Raw genomic sequence first — 16585 nt, forward strand, 5'->3', positions numbered from 1 at the left:
GGGATTAAACCTGCGTCCTCATGGATACTAGTTGGGTTCGTTTCCACTGCACCACAGTGGGAACTCCCTGTATCATTTTTTTAGATTCCACATATAAGTGATAACATATGATGTTTATTTTTCTCTGACTTAATTACACTTAATATGATAATCTCTAGTTGTATCCTTGTTGCTGCAAATGACATTTCATTCTTTTTAATGGCTGCATAGTATTCCATTGTATATGCATAGCACATCTTCTTATCCACTCATCTGTTAATGGACATTTAGGTTGCTTCCATGTCTTGGCTTTTGTACATAGTGCTGCAGTGAACATTGGGGAGCATGTATCTCTTTGAATTAGAGTTTTCTCTGGATTATCCATTTACTCTTGATGGGCTTTTGGGTGGTTTACCATTCCTGGATTATTAGAGGTTGTGCAGAGGACGTTCTTGTCATGTCTCTGTGGTGAACAAATGTGCACATTTCTGTCTGGCATGTACCTAGTTGTGGCATTGCTGGGCATGGGGGGTGTATATGTGTGCTTAGCCTGCTTTCCCATTTGATATGGTCACTTGAGTATTTTATTACTGAAAACTCATTGTACGCATGTGTTTTAATACCCATGTGCTTGGGGAACCATGCTTTTTATTTATTTATTTATTTTAAATTTTTATTTTTTGTCTTTTTTGCCATTTCTTGGGCCGCTCTCATGGCATATGGAGGTTCCCAGGCTAGGGGTCTAATGGGCGCTGTAGCCGCTGGCCTACACCAGAGCCACAGCAATGCAGGATCCGAGCTGCGTCTGCGACCTACACCACAGCTCACGGCGATGCCGGATCCTTAACCCACTGAGCAAGGGCAGGGATCGAACCCTCAACCTCGTGGTTCCTAGTTGGATTCGTTAACCACTGAGCCACAAAGGGAACTCTGAAGGGAAACCATGCTTATTATAATCATTCTCCCATCCATGGACATTGAGATTGTTAGCACCTTTTTCCTCTTTTAAATGTTATTTCCACATGCATCTGAGGGTAACTAAGGTGGTGGCTGGGACTTTTGTTCACGTATTCACATGTTTACTAACCACCACCTGTGACCCCAGGGCCCAGGGCCACAAAGATAGTCAGGACATGGTCCCTGCTGTCAAAATCATCTTGGACTATATATGGGGCCAGCAGGTAACTTGAATGAGGACAGTGAGCTGGGTATAAATGTTTTTTCTTAGAATCCACAATCCCTTTGATCCATCATTTTCTTACCTTTTTTTTTTTTTAGTCTTTTTGCCATTTCTTGGGCCTCTCCCACGGCATATGGAGGTTCCCAGGCTAGGGGTCCAATCGGAGCTGTAGTCACCAGCCTACGCCAGAGCCACAGCAACGTGGGATCCAAGCCGCGTCTGCAACCTACATCACAGCTCACAGCAATGCCGGATCCTTAACCCACTGAGCAAGGCCAGGGATCAAACCCGCAACTTCATGGTTCCTAGTCGGATTCATTAACCACTGAGCCGCTACGGGAACTCCCATCATTTTCTTACTTTGACAGAGACTCACATCCAAAGATAGATTTTGCAGAAGTGCAGGGATGAACAGCAGCAATACTTGGCCTCAGTGTTGGAGAGACAATAGGGAATGGTGGGGACTATGGCAGACAAGTCTGTAGCACAGGCTTCATCTCAGACCGGCAGCCACTGCTCAGCTCAGAACTTGTTGCCTCTTGTTGTGTGCAGGTGTGGGGGAGTGAGACAAGCCAGTGTTTCCCTCTTTTGAGAAGCTGGGTATCTGGATTTTGTCTTAAAGCACCCAATTTTTAAATATGAGACATAAAATGGAAACACATGCACTGCATGTAAAACAAAGACCAAGTAACCATCACTGACCAGGGGAGACTAAAGAGACGCAGCACTAAAGGGAACCTGGATTGGATTCTGGGATGAGAAGAGGACGCAGTGGAAAAACTGGTGAAATCTGCAGAAAGTCTGGAGTTTAGTTAATAACATGCGGGAGCTGGTATCTTAGTTTCACTGTGTATCATGGTCACGTAAGATGTTTCCAATGGAGGAAACAGGGTCAAGGGCACGTGGGAGCTTTCTGTACTATCTTTGCAACTTTGCTGTCTATCTAGAATTATTCCAACACAGAAAGTTTGCTAACACACAAGACACACACACACACACACACACACTGCATTGAGTATTTTGTGCAGGTCCAAGAAGACACATCTATGGGTTCTGCCTCTGGATCATGAGTTTTGCAAGCCCTGCTCTGGACCCCATAAGCCCCTGACCTTTCTCGGTCAGCTGCCCCTTTGCCCTCCCAGTTCCAGGCACCTTGCCTGCTCACCGGGACCTCTTCCTCGTCACAGGTGGCCCAGAGGCTTGGGGAGCGGCAGACGCTGCGCTGCGAGCTGAGCGTGAAGGTATTGGGGCATGAATTGAGCTTCGTCAACTGCGGGGTGACAGGGAACCACATGAAGCAACTGTCCCTGAACCTGGCCGAGTTTACCGTCAAGCTCCTGAAGGTACCTCAGGCTGGGCTTGGCCCCTCCCTGCGCTCTGATGATGTTTACTTTGGGGGAGACCCGAAGCCCTCGTGGGACCTCAGTTCCCAGACCAGGGGTTGAACCCGGGCTGCAGCAGTGAATGTGCTAAATCCTAACCACTAGCCCACTTGGGAACTCCCTAAAGTCCTTTCAAACTTAAGAACATGGCATTTGGAGCCAGACTACCCAAGTTAAAAAAACTGGCTCCATCCCTGAAGGCCTGGGGTGTGTCGTTGAATTTGCCAAGGCCTCAGTTTCTGCATCTGTGAAATGGGAATGATACAATAGTCATAGGAATAATAATATCTACTTCATGGAGCTGTTGAATCAGATGACTTACATGCAGCAAAGGGTTTAGAGTGAGCCTGGCACCACGGGTGGAGGCCACAACCCCCCTTACCTGGCCGACCCTGGACGCCTGGCCTCTGACCAGTTCCCATAGGAAACTGTCTCGGTCAAACCCCAGCTCTGCCTGTTGCTAGCTCCATGCGCTTGGCTGGGTTATTTTATCTGTTCGAGGGTTCTGTTTTCTCATCTGGAAACAGGGAACAATGATAACGTCCCCTCTGAGGCTGGGTGAGGGGTAAGCGGGGCAGTCACAGGCACAGCTCTGGCTCTCTGACTATAGGAGCAGGAGGTGCAGGTGAAGCGGAGGCTGACCCTGGCGGTGGAGGAGCTCACTTTTCCCACCATGTCCGGCCTCCCTGCCCGGCTGACCCTCAACGCCTCGGCGGCCATCAGCATCCGGGTCCGAGGGACAGCCGACTTCCAGCAGCGCTCGGATCTCTCAGTGAATGGTTATGTCAAGCCCAGGTAAGTGGCTCCTCCGAGTGGGGGGAAGTGGCTGGGTGGGGGCTCTCCCCCTGCAGAGCCCTGGGGCAGCAGTGTGGGCGGGCAGAGACCCTTGCTGTGCCGACCACCCATCATCCCAGCTACCGTTGATGGGACATTCTTGGTGCCAAGAGGCTGAGCGGATCCTGAGTGGTTACACCCACTTGACAGATGAGGAAACTGAGGCTCAATGAGGGGCGGTCACGTGTCTGAGTTTGCACGGCTGTGAGGCAGCTGGGATTCCAGTCTCATGCCGCAGCCTCACCTTTCCCGCTGCCTCCTCTGCCTCGGAGGGGAGGGGAGAGAGGCAGGAGCATTTAAGGCACTCACCTGAACTCACCTGGCCATGCACGAGGCAGACACTTTCCCTTTTATTTAAAAAAAATTCTTTTTTATTAGAGTTGGTTTACAGTGTTCTGTCTACTTCTGCCGTACAGCAAAGTGACCCAGTCATACATATAGATACATATTCTTTGTCTCACATTATCCCCCATCAGGCTCCATCACAAGTGACTGGATATAGTTCCCTGTGCGACACAGCAGGATCTCACTGCTCATCCACTCCAGATGCAGTAGTTTGCATCTACAAACCCCAGACTCCCCGTCCATCCCACTCCCTCCCCGTCCCCGTGGACAACCACAGGTCTGTTCTCCAAGTCCCTGAGTTGGTTCCTCTTCTGCAGAAAGGTCCGTTTGTGCCGTACATTAGATTCCGGATAGAACTGATAGCTCATGGTATTTGTCTTTCTCTTTCTGGCTTCCTTCACTTACCCTTTTCTTATTCCCACTGAGAGTCAAGGAAACTTGAGACTCAGGGCCGGTGCACAGATGACCCTGGGGCCACGTGGCACAAAGATGGGGAGCAGCATTTGACAGTGTTCACCTGGTTCCAGGGCCTGCCCCAGGCCTGCGGGGTGACCGTCCCAGCCACTCGGCTGGCTTGCCCTTGGGTTCTGGGTCTGACGTGGGGCAAGTGGGTGTCGCATGCTGTCTTCCCGTTGGTGTGGAGACCATGGCCTTGGGGTCGGACGTCTGGGCTTCCAGACTGGCTGTCCCTCATCCCAGCAGTGGGTCCTCTGCAGGTGGTGTCACCTCTCTGAGCCTCCGTTTTCTGCTCCTTAAAATGGGGCTAATGATGGCAGGGACTGGTTGGATGGTGTGTGGGGTGCTTGGTGCACGTGGAGTACGAGTCAGCCATGGCTGCGGAGGAGGGGCTGTTCTAGCTCAGGACCACGGAGAGCAGCCAGGGGGTGGCGGGTAGGCTGGCAGCTGGCATTGCCTTAGCCTGGGGCTGCAGGATGCAGCTGGCCTGTGCTTCTCCCTCAGCGCCCTGCTCCAGATCTCAGCACAGATGGGCACCGTAGGCACCTTGGGACAGGCTGGGCTGAGGTGGGTGACCGGCCTCCGTGGCACCGCCAGCCTGGATGGTGGGATCCAGGCGAGGAAGGGCCGAGACCTCCGTGTGCATCTGAACACGCCCGAGGAGGCCGTGGAGCTGCTGCGCTTCAGGTGGGTTCCTGCAGGTGGGGCGGGAGCCCGTGGGTGCGTGTGTCCGATGATGTGTGAGTGTGTGCCTGAGAGTCTGTGTTTGTGAATGTGTGTGTCTGTGGGTGTGCTTGTGACATTGTGTGCACGTATCAGTGAGTGGGGTGTATCTGTGTGCATGTGTGTGTGTGCACAAGTATCAGGGGGGTCCTTTAACATGTAATTAAATCTGGGAGCTCCCTTGGTGGCTCAGTAGCAATGATCCTGATTAGGATCCATGATGATGCAGGTTCAATCCCTGGCCTTGCTCAGTGGGTTAAGGACCCAGCGTTATCGTGAGCTGTGGTGTAGGTCACAGATGTGGCAATGGATCCAGCATTGCTGTGGCTGTGATATAAACCTGTAGCTGTGGCTCTGATCTGACCCCTGGCCTGGGAACTTCCATATGCCATGGGTACGGTCCTAAAAAGACAAAACAAAACCAAGTAATTAAATCCTGTAATGCCCCTCCCCTGTTTCAAGTGCTTTGCTTGCTTCTGGAATAACCAGCTCTACATGGTTGTCTTGCCCAGCCGAGGTCATGCCCACCTCCTTCACCATCTCCTGCCACTACTTCCTGCCCCTCACTGCCCCCTCCATTCTGACCCTCTCACACCATCCTCCTTTCTCTGCTCCTAAAGAGCCCCTTTCACTCCCACCCCAGGGCCTTTGCACCTGCTCTTCCCTCTGGTGTGCTGGTTCCTTCTCATCCTTTGATTCTCTGACCAAACGTTACCTCTGCAGAGAGCGCCTCCAAACTCCCCTGCTGTATCCCCAAGACAGACCCCGAGTTCATGCTGTCCCCTCTTTGAGGTTTCTCATAGCCCTTGTCACCCTCTGCGTTCATGAAGGGTCTCCCCTACCCGTGTGCAGGGTCCCCAAAGGCCTGTCTGGTTCATGGTGGGATTTGCCCCAGGGACAAGCTCTGGTGGCTTTATGAATGAATGAAAATGACTTGCCTGGCACTTTGCTCCTGTCCCTCGTAGCTCTCGGCTGTATCTCATCACTCATGATGGTGCGAGGAACCTCAGTCACGTTCACAGCCCTTCCGAGGCCCGATCCTGTACCGACAAGGAAGGTAGGCAGCAGGGCCTCCGTGTCATTGTCCCAAGATGGGTGTCCCGGCGGCTGAGAGGCAAAGGTGCCAGTTCCAAATTCCAGCGTTACTCTTCTGCCCTAAAAGTATATATGCCCTTTAACTCAATGATTCTGCTTCTAGAACTCAACCTTGAGAAAATAAATCCAGGGAGTTTCCTGTTGTGGCACAGTGGAAACAAATCCAACTAGTATCCACGAGCATGCGGGTTCGATCCCTGGCCTTGCTCAGCAGGTTGGGGATCCAGTGTTGCCGTGAGCTGTGGTGTAGGTCACAGGTGAGCTTGGATCCCGCGTTGCTGTCACTGTGGTGTAGGCCGGCAGCTAGCTGTAGCTCCAATTGGACCCCTAGCCTGGGAACCTCCATATGCTGCAGGTACGTCCCTAAAAAGCAAAAGAAAAGAAAGAAAGAAGAGAAAAAAGAAAATAAACCCAAATCACTTTAACATGCCTGGCACTCTACACAAAGGCGTTCATTGCATCATTATTTAAAGAGCAAACAGTGGGTAACAACTCAAATAGTCGACCATAGGTGAATGGCTTACTATAAGTGTTTTTGAGCTAAGAATAGATTTTACATTTCCAAATGCTGAAAATGTAATAAAAATTTCATAGCATGTGAGAAATTTATGAAATTCATATTTCAGTGACCAGAAGTGGAGCTTTATTGCTGCAGAACCATGCCCGTTGTCTGTGGCTTTTCTTGGACGACAGCAGAGTTAAGTAGTTGCAACAGCCTGCATGACGAGCAAAACCTCAGATATTTACTATCTGGCCATTTACAGAAAACATTTGTCAACTCCTGGTTAGTAAGCTATTGCAACCTCCTATAACCTTTTTTTTTTTTTTTTTCTTTTTAGGGCTGCACCCAGGGCATGTGGAAGTTCCTAGGCTAGGGGTCGAATCAGAGCTACAGCTGCCGGCCAACACCACAGCCACAGCAATGTGGGATCTGAGCCATAGCTCCTGGACATGCCAGATCCCCAACACATTGAGCACGGCCAGGGATTGAACCTGCGTCCTTATGGATACGAGTTGGATTTGTTTCTGCTGAGCCACAATGGGAATTCCTCCAGTAACTTTTTAGCCCTGTGCTAAAAGGCATCTTTCTTTTTCTTTTTTTTTTGCTTTTTAGGGCTGCACCTGCAGCGTATGGAGGTTCCCAGGCTAGGGGTCCAATCAGAACTGTAGCAGCCAGTCTACACCACAGCTACAGCAATACCAGGTCCTTTAACCCACTGAGCAAGGCCAGATATCAAACTCGCATCCTCATGGATACTAGTTGGGTTTGTGACTGCTGAGCCACAACAGGAATTCCCTAAGGGCATTTTTTTTTTTGTCTTTTTGCTATTTCTTGGGCCGCTCCCGCAGCATATGAGATTCCCAGGCTAGGGGTCCAATCGGAGCTGTAGCCACCGGCCTACACCAGAGCCACAGCAACGCGGGATCTGAGCCGCGTCTGCGACCTACACCACAGCTCACGGCAACGCCGGATCGTTAACCCACTGAGCAAGGGCAGGGACTGAACCCACAACCTTATGGTTCCTAGTCGGATTCGTTAACCACTGCGCCACAACAGGAACTCCCAAGGGCATATTTTAATAGTGCAAGTAAATTCTTTGATAATGATAGCAGGTGGAAGGGAACACAGTTGAAAAAAGAGGGGAGAGAAATACACCAAATATTGCAGGTCTTATAGTCATTTGGGGGGCAAGGTAGGGGGAGGGGCTACTTAAATTATTGCTTTAAGCTAAAACAGGGTCCTACACACTGAGCTGTTCATCTTGGCAGCTACACCCTGGGGCTGGAACTGTCATCAGTCCCAGATTGCAGGTGAGGAACAGCGAAAAACAGAGATGTTAAGTCATCTGCCCACGGTCACACAGCTGGGAAAGGGCAGAGCTGGAATTTGGATCCAGGCAGTCTTGCTCCAGAGCCTGCCTCCTACCCCTCTGTCTGACACTCGGGGGGGGGGGGGGGGTCTGCCTCAGAGGTCCTCAGTGGGGGCATGTGTGTGTGTGTGTGTGTGTGTATGTGTGTGTGTGTGTGTGTGTGTGTGTGATTTTTGTCCCCCAGGAGGTATTTGGCATTGTCGGGCGCCATTTTTGGTTGTCATAATGGTGTGGGAGGTGCCACTGGCATCTCATGGGTTGAGTCGGGGACAGCTCCCTGCAGCTAAGGATTATCCAGGCTGGGAGGTCCTGGTCTATACCGTCCTGCCTCATGTGGGTAATGTCTACACAGCGCTGGTTTTCAAAAGCAAATAGAGAGGTTCTTTCTTGGCTGATGGGAATATCCGTGCCCCCGTCTGGCTCTGGCTCCACTGACCAGCCTGCCTGCTCCCGTGGTTCCCAGTGTCCCGCACTTGGGGCTGGCAGCTGTGCACTGAGGTGACGTGGCCGGCGGCCGGTCAGCCCTACCTGCTCTCCGTGCCTGTGTTCGCGGCTGTGATGCTGAAGAAGCAGGACCGGGGGCTCCATCAGTATCGTCTGGAAGCCGCCTACACCCTCCACCCCCAGGTAGGCCCTGTGGAATGGCTCCCTCTCGTGCAGCCAGCGTGCGGGTCTCCCTGTGTCTTCTCCGGATCAGCCTTGGGGATCAGTCATAAAGACGTGGGCCTCCTCCCTGGGGCTGGTAAGTGAGGCCAGTCCTGCTGTGGTCTCCCTCCTGCCTCAGGACCCTTGCACATGCTGATCCTCTGTCTCTGGCTTGATGCCCTGTTACCTCTGAGTCAGTCCTCATAGCTCCGTTCAGGGGTCACCTCCTCAGTGAAGCCTGTCTTGATTACCCCAAGGGGGTCGTGTTCTTCCCTTTATTTATTTATTTATTTAGTCTTTTTTTTTTTTATGGCCACAGATGTGGCATATGGAGGTTCCCAGGCTAGGGGTCGAATCGGAGCTGTAGCTGCTGGCCTAAGCCAGAGCCACAGCAACGCAGGGTCGGAGATGCGTCTGCGACCTATACCACAACTCACGGCGACGCCAGATCGGTAACCCACTGAGCAAGGGCAGGGATCAAACCCTCAACCTCAGGGTTCCTAGTCGGATTTGTTAACCACTGCGCCATGATGGGAACTCCTTATTCATTTATTCATTTATTTAGTCTTTTTTTTTTTATGGCCACAGATGTGGCATATGGAGGTTCCCAGGCTAGGGGTTGAACTGGAGCTGTAGCCACTGGCCTGCACCACAGCTTCAGCAGCACCAGATCTGAACTGTGCCTGTGACCTATGCCACAGCTCGTGGCAACACCAGATCCTTTAACCCACTGAAGTGAGGCCAGGGATCAAACCTGCATCCTCATGGATTCTAGTTGAGTTTTAACCCACTGAGTCACAATGGGAACTCCTGATACAGAATTTTTTTCTTTTTTTTTTGTCTTTTTAGGGCCACACCTGCGGCATATGGGGGTTCCCAGGCAAGGGGTTGAATCATAGCTACAGCTGCTGACCTACGCCACAGCCACAGCAACACAGGATCCAAGCTGCATCTGCGACCTGCACCACAGCTCACAGCAGTGCTGGATCCCTGACGCGCTGAACGAGACCAGGGATTGAACCCGAATCCTCATGGATACTAATTGGATTTGTTTCCACTGTGCCCCAATGGGAACTCCCTGATGCAGGATTTTTAAAGGGGCTTTGTGTCTTGGGCTGCATTTTGCTGGAGGCAGACCAGATCCAAGGATTTGGGTAAAAGTGATGGATGAGGAAAAGGCTCCAGGAGGACTCAGTGGGAGAATGGAGAACATAGGATAGGGAGGGGGAAGAAGCTGAGTGGAGGTGATGGCTGGTGCAGTGGCAGCCTCGGCCTGATCCTGGGCAGCCCTGGGACAGCAGTTACATCTCAGGGTTTGGTCCCCTTGAGGCTAAGCAGCCGAGATGTTTCTCCCTCTTATGTAGGAGGGCCATGCTTTGGAGGTCCCAGGTGCTGGGCTTTAGGAGAAAAGTACACAACAAATCAGAGGCATCTCTGGGATGCAGGTTCGATCGCCTGGGATGCAGGTTCGATCCCCAGCTGGGACAGGGTGTTAAAGATCTGGCATTGCTGCAGCTGGGTCATAGGTTTCAGATGTGGCTCAGATCTGATTCCTGGTCTGGGAACTCCATGTGCCTCAGGGTGGCCTAAAAAGAAATAGAGCAACATTTGTAGAAGCTGGGAGATGAGCACACGAGCTGATTAAGAGGCCCGAGGGGATCTGGGCGGGTGCCAATATACACCGCGCCTTCTCCTCTCCTGTTGGTGGAACAAGCAGAAACCCACTCCATATGGCCCTGAGTTGTCCTATCGGACTTTCCTCCAGGATACTCTTTTCCATCCCCAAATTCCTGGTTTGGGGACAAATTCCTGGTTTGCTTTGTGAGGATAAGAATGAGCAGAAGCACTCCAGCATTTGAAGGTGGGGGCCTCTCAGGACCCGGATGGGTTCTTGATCTGGAGCATCTCGCTCTGTTTGCAGAAGGACCACTGGCTCCCCCAGGAAGCCTCAGCCCACCTCTTCATGGGCACGCCCAGGTCAGAAGTGCCCCGGGACGTTGGGGTAGACGTCAGCTACAGCTGGCCCCGGAGGACGTTCCGGCTCAAGCTCCTCCATCCCAAGAAGAAAATTGAGCTGGACGGTAATGACAGTGCCCTTGGCCACGTGCCACATGCAGCATACTCCCTTGTGGATTCCCAGCCACCTTCCAAGGTCGGCACCAAAAATAGCTCCGTTGTGTGGGTGAGGAGCCACAGGCTCAGCCATTAGGAAACCAGCAGGCTGCCCCCCAGGCAAGACAGGGGTGGATCCAGGATGCTGAGCCCTGGTCTCTCAGCTCTTGTTTCGTCCCCCAGGAAAGCTCGAGACCCTCCAGGATGCTCACATGGGTCACCTGGAACTCATCCTGGACGACAGGCATGTCTACTACATCAAGGTTTGCACTCACACGGGTACAACTGATTTTTTTGTTTTGTAATGTTTTTGCTGCTTAGGGCCCCACCTGCAGCATATGGAGGCTCCCAGGCTCGGGGTCCAGTTGGAGCTGCAGCCGCCAGCCCACACCACAGCCACAGCAATGCCAGATCCGAGTTACGTGTGCGACCACTACACATGGCAACTCTGGATCCTTAACCCACTGCGCAAGGCTGGGGCTCGGACCCACGTCCTCATGGATATTAATTGGGTTCTTAACCTGATGAGCCACAGTGGGAACTCCTGCAGGGTAAATTTTTAGCAGTGTAAGTCCTGCTGCAAAGGTGTGTGTGTGTTTCTCTTAGTCGCTACCTTTTAAGATCCTCAACCAGGGGGATCTGAATGGGACTCAGCGGGTCAACTGAAGCCCCCGCTATTGTGCCGCCATTCAGGGTCTGTCCCCCTTGCGGAGGGTTTAGTCCTTCCATCCGAGGCTCAAGCAGATCTGTGACTCCGAAAAGGATCCGAACAGCAGCTGTAGACTGGCTTCGGCCGAGCAGGACCTCTGGGCCCCTTCGCTGATGGGTCCCACGATGCTGCCTTGGTCCCTGGTGGATTTGCAGAGAGGTCCGGGTTGAGAATCTGGAGCCAGCGCTGAAATTGTTGCTGCATAAACACACTCTAGGCTTCCAGAGCTGCTTCCTGTGCAGGTGGGAAGACCAAGAGTCAGGGGAGAGCATCTTCCTCCTAAAGCCTCAGCTGCCTGCCGGCTGAAACAACGGATCATTTTCAGAACTCCCCGGAGCCCCGAAGCCTCCTTGTTTGCTAAATGCACGAGTGCTCATTGCCTGCCCCGCCCTGCAGACCCTCCTGCCTCACTCCTGAGGGCTGTCTGTGGTTTGGAAACATCTGCCTTGAGAGCAACTCCAGTTCCAGCAGCCTCAGAGTAATGGTCACAGCTGGGGCTCTGGAACTTTCCAAAGCCTAGTCTCTTGCAGAGCTGAGGGGAGGAGGCATGGTTGACTGTGGCCCTGGGTCCCTCTCTTGGTCCTCTCAGTAAGCCCGGAGAAGGTGAGGAAATGGAGAGAGATGAGCTTGGGAATGTGAAGCCGCAAAGCTGGGTTCAGCTCCGCTCAGAGTTGATGGAGTTGACGGCTGGTGTGTGGGAGACAGATTTTCTCCTCCGGGATCCCCAAGTCCCGGGCCACCGGGAGAGCCCCGGTTTACCATTGACCCTGCTCCCTTAGGACCAGTGGTCTTGTTAACTGTTAAGTGTCCTGGTTTGGATGAGGAATTCTCCAACCATCCTTTTCATGGGCTGTACTTTTAGAAGCCACGCGGCTTCTGATCCAGACCAGAGAAAAGCATCGCCAAGACACACCATGAAGCAAGGGAAGCGGAGCAGAGTGGAGAGCCTGTGTGTGCTTTTGTGCCAAGCAAGAGGGAGTGTGCATGTGTGCTCGTATGCATACGTACACACACATGTGCACATACACGCATACCTACATATAGACAGACTCAGAGAGGCCCACGCGGATTCTGGAGGATGCACAAGAAGCGGGCTCAGTGGTTGCCTCTGGAGGGAGATGAGGGGACCAAAGAAGAGAATGAAACTTAGGTTTTTCAGTGTCTTTAATCATTTATTCAACAACTATTTATCAAGCATCTATAATGTGCCAAGTACTGGGAAGACAGCTCCATGAAAGGGCTACGTACACAAACTTCTCTCTTTTTGGTGCTTACATTCTCATGGGAGAGACAAATGATAAAAATAAATAAGCAAAGTGTGTTGAAAGGCTGGTGTTAGTGCTTTGGAAAAAGGGAACCAGACTACAGGGGTCTGAAGTTAGGTGAGAAGAAAAGTCTGGGGCTTGGTGTCTTCAGTCTTAAGTAAACGGACAGAGTAGGCCTGATTGAGAAAATATCTTTTAGCAAAGACATGAAGGATGTGTGGAAGAGAGCCATGTGGTTCTCTGTGGGCAAGGAATTGTAAGGGAAGGGTGTAGCATGTGCAAAAGTCCTGGGGTGGGAATGTGCAAGGCGTCTTAGAAGCGCAGCCTGAGGCCTCACGTGGTTGGAGCAGCCTAAGAGCCAAGCCAGAAAGTTGGCAAGACAGGTCAGGTCAGGTTTTGCCAGAGAGTCATCAGAAGACAGTGAGGAGTTCCCGTCGTGGCACAGTGGTTAACGAATCCGACTAGGAACCATGAGGTTGCGGGTTCGATCCCTGGCCTTGCTCAGTGGGTTAACGATCAGGCGTTGCCATGAGCTGTGGTGTAGGTTGCAGACGCGGCTCGGATCCCATGTTGCTGTGGCTCTGGCATAGACTGGCAGCTATAGCTCCGATTAGACCCCTAGCCTGGGAAACTCCATATGCCGCGGGAGCGGCCCAAGAAACGGCAAAAAGACAAAAAAAAAAAAAAGAAGACAGTGACATGTGGTTGTTGTCCAGGAACAAAGGCAAAACAGGATTTAGAAGGGAGTATAAACTAGTGGACAGTCAGGGAACAGCGAGGTCGTTTTTACATCTTTTGGGTAAACAGGTCAGCGGGCAGCCAGCAGGGAGGGTCATAGGATCGGTTGGCAGCTGGTGCGGCCGTCCTGGGTGACAGCTCCCGTTGCTGTGGGTCCAGGAAAACCTCGGTTGTGGAGACATAGCCCGTGTTGGGGGCTGTCCGTGTGTCCTGCCAGCCTGTGTCTGGGCAGTTTGGCCTTTGGGCTGCACTGCAGACTTCTGGATAAAGGCTTGGCCTTGTTGATCTTTGCAAAGACCGGCTTTTACCCTGAGGAAGACAGGTGTGCTGTGAGCCCACCCTGTCCTGAAGGGCTGGCCCTGCTCACCTGGGTGGGAGCCAGCGGAGCGGGGAGAAGGATGTCACAGCACGCGAGCGCCATGAGCGGACTGGAGCTGGAGCAGGGGTAGAGGTGGCCAATGCCAGAATATTCTGCAGGGAGAGCTGGCCAGGGTCCGTGATAGATTGGATGGGGGGGGGCAGGGAGGAAAGGTCCTTTATACGTAGGTCTGAATTTGTAACGTGGATTACCTGTTTTGAAAAATATTGAACTTGGCGTTCCTGTCATGGCTCAGTGGAAATGAATCTGACTGGGATCCATGAGGATGCAGGTTCGATCCCTGGCCTTGCTCTCTGGGTTAAGGTCTTGGCATTGCCATGAGCTGTGGTGTAGGTCACAGATGCGGCTCAGATCTGGCATTGCTGTGGCTGTGGTGTAGGCTGGCAGCTACAGCTCCGTTTCGACTCCTAGCCTGGGAACCTCCATATGCCACAGGTGTGGCCCTAAAAACACACACACACACACACAAAAGAAAAGAAAGAAAAATAAAAAAGAAAAATATTTAGCTTAAGAAATTTAGCAAAAAAAAAAAAAAAAAATTCTTGTTGTGGCTCAGCGGGTTACAGATCTGACTAGTATACATGAGGATGCAGGTTCGATCCCAAGTTGCTCAGTGGGTTAAGGATCCGGCGTTGTCATGAGCTGTGGTGTAGGTTGCAGATGTGACTCTGATATAGCCTCTGGCTAGGAGCTTCCATATGCTGCAGGCACAGCCCTAAAAAGCCAAAAAAAAAAAAAAAAAAAGAAAAAGAAAAAAGGAATTGGAAAAGAATGAACCCAGAAGCCCGATAGCTAGGCTCTGTCTCTTGCCCTCTGTCTGGTCCTAGTTCTCATTCAGGGCCCGAGCGTCTGGCTGAGTCCAACCCCCCTTTCCAAGTGATGTTGGGGCCTTTCCAGGGCCGGAGCAACCTGTGGCCAGCAGCGGGTGGTGAGGCCCAGCGGTTCGAGGCCCAGCTGGAGGTGAAACTGGTGACAGCAGGCAGCCCTGTGGTCCTGGCCGGGAACCTCAGCCGGCAGGTGGGCCGCAGGTTGGCCTTCTCCGTATCCCTGAGCAACTTGCTGAGTGACCGGGCCCACGTGTCAGGTAGGAGGAGGGACCCCCTTCCTGCCACTTTGCCTCGGTGGCCAGCCTTCAGGCTAGGGGGTGGGCGTGAGTATCCCTCTTGTGGTCCCCAACACCCGGATCCCCCCAGTTTCAGCATCCCATCTAAGGAAAATCCCGGCTCTGTGTCTGCTTGCACCTTCTGCTTGAGTCCCCAGAGGTCCCCTGCAGGGGGCTCTACTCACCCCACCTCCCCGCCCCTTGAGCCGTAAACAGCACCTTCTGGACTTCTTTGCTTCTGACCCACAGTACGTGTTACACAGCATATAAAAGTACATCTCGCATTGTGACCCGAATTGCGTGGGGCACTGTTTGCATCTCGAGTGCATCACCAGGCCTGGGTACTGACCAGTCTCACCAGTTGCCCACCCTGGAGCCGGAGCTGGGCTGGAGCCCTCGTGGGATATTCTGGGAGAGTCAAGGGAATGATGTGAGTGTCTGGGCCGTTGACCAGCTGGCCTGGCTGAGGGTCACTGGAGTGGAAACAGGTCTCAGAAGGTGATGTTTACCTGCTGACCCCTGAGGTCCTATCATTCATCTGTTCCATTCTAATTTTTTTTTTTTTTTTTGCCTTTTTGCCTTTTTGCCTTTTCTAGGGCTGCTTCCGGGGCACATAGAGGTTCCCAGGCTAGGGGTCACATCGGAGCTGTAGCTGCTGGCCTACGCCAGAGCCACAGCAACGTGGGATCCGAGCCGCGTCTGCAACCTACACCACAGCTCATGGCAACGCCGGATCGTTAACCCACTGAGCGAGGCCAGGGATGGAACCCGAAACCTCATGGTTCCTAGTCAGATTCGTTAACCACTGTGCCACGATGGGAAATCCCCATTATATTTTTTGTTGTTATTGTTCTGCTTTTTTGCGGCAACGTTTGATCCTTAACCCATTGTGCTGCGCCGGAGATCAAACCTGTGTCCAGCGCTGCAGAGATGCTGCTGCCCTTCCTGTTGTGTCACAGCAGGAACTCCCTCCCTCCTTTTTTCTTTTTTTTTTTTTTAATTTTTTTTTTTTAATTTTTATTATTATTTTTTTTTGGTCTTTTTGTCTTTTGTTGTTGTTGTTGTTGCTATTTCTTGGGCCGCTCCCGTGGCATATGGAGGTTCCCAGGCTAGGGGCTGAATTGGAGCTGTAGCCACTGGCCTACGCCAGAGCCACAGCAACGTGGGATCCGAGCCGCGTCTGCAACCTACACCACAGCTCACAGCAACGCCGGATCGTTAACCCACTGAGCAAGGGCAGGGACCGAACCCGCAACCTCATGGTTCTTAGTCGGATTCGTTAACCACTGCGCCACGACGGGAACTCCTTTTTTTTTTTTTTTAATTGTACCGGAGTCCAAAGCAGTGACAACACCAGATCCTTAACCCCTAGGCCACGCCTGTTCTACTTGTGGTCTGGATTCACAGACCTGACTTTTGGGGTTGCCCCCCGAACAGTGCAGCACCCTGATGTCAGTGCCTGGCAGAGATGTGGGCGGTCGTTCCCTGGAACCCTCCCCCCCTCCCTGCCCAGCGCTATTCCCACTTCCTTCCTCTCCTGGTGCTGGGAACAGGGTGGCCGTCCCTGGGTCACAGGCCATGACCACACCATACCTGTCCTCTCCCCACAGCGCTGCTGGAGAAGAAGGCAGAGCACGGGGTGCAGGTGGTGGCCCTGGGCGGCGAGCTCCTCCTGCCTGGGCTAGTGGGGCTGCGGGCCCTGGGCCGCCTGCAGCAGCGGGGCCGCCTCTGGACCAGCTCCCTGAGGATCAAGTACGGCCTCCTGGGTAC

The 16585-nt window shown here is 52.5% G+C and overlaps 1 protein-coding gene across 1 annotated transcript in view; it reads left to right on the forward strand.

Annotated features, from left to right (window-relative positions):
• Positions 1-16585, forward strand: part of APOLTP (apolipoprotein lipid transfer particle homolog) — a 177211-nt gene that overhangs the window by 57900 nt on the left and 102726 nt on the right. Inside the window, exons 17-25 of the mRNA XM_021086611.2 lie at positions 2347-2502; positions 3152-3336; positions 4681-4863; positions 5865-5956; positions 8329-8492; positions 10432-10591; positions 10806-10885; positions 14611-14797; positions 16426-16581. Of these exons, the coding sequence (XP_020942270.2) occupies positions 2347-2502; positions 3152-3336; positions 4681-4863; positions 5865-5956; positions 8329-8492; positions 10432-10591; positions 10806-10885; positions 14611-14797; positions 16426-16581 (1363 nt within the window). The remainder of the gene's footprint in view (positions 1-2346; positions 2503-3151; positions 3337-4680; positions 4864-5864; positions 5957-8328; positions 8493-10431; positions 10592-10805; positions 10886-14610; positions 14798-16425; positions 16582-16585) is intronic.

This window comes from Sus scrofa, chromosome 3, assembly GCF_054392235.1.
Source record: "Sus scrofa isolate SSC_HxYL_T2T_F1_AM1 chromosome 3, Sscrofa_HxYL_maternal_Yorkshire_Landrace_v2.0, whole genome shotgun sequence".
Taxonomy (NCBI): Eukaryota; Metazoa; Chordata; class Mammalia; order Artiodactyla; family Suidae; genus Sus; species Sus scrofa.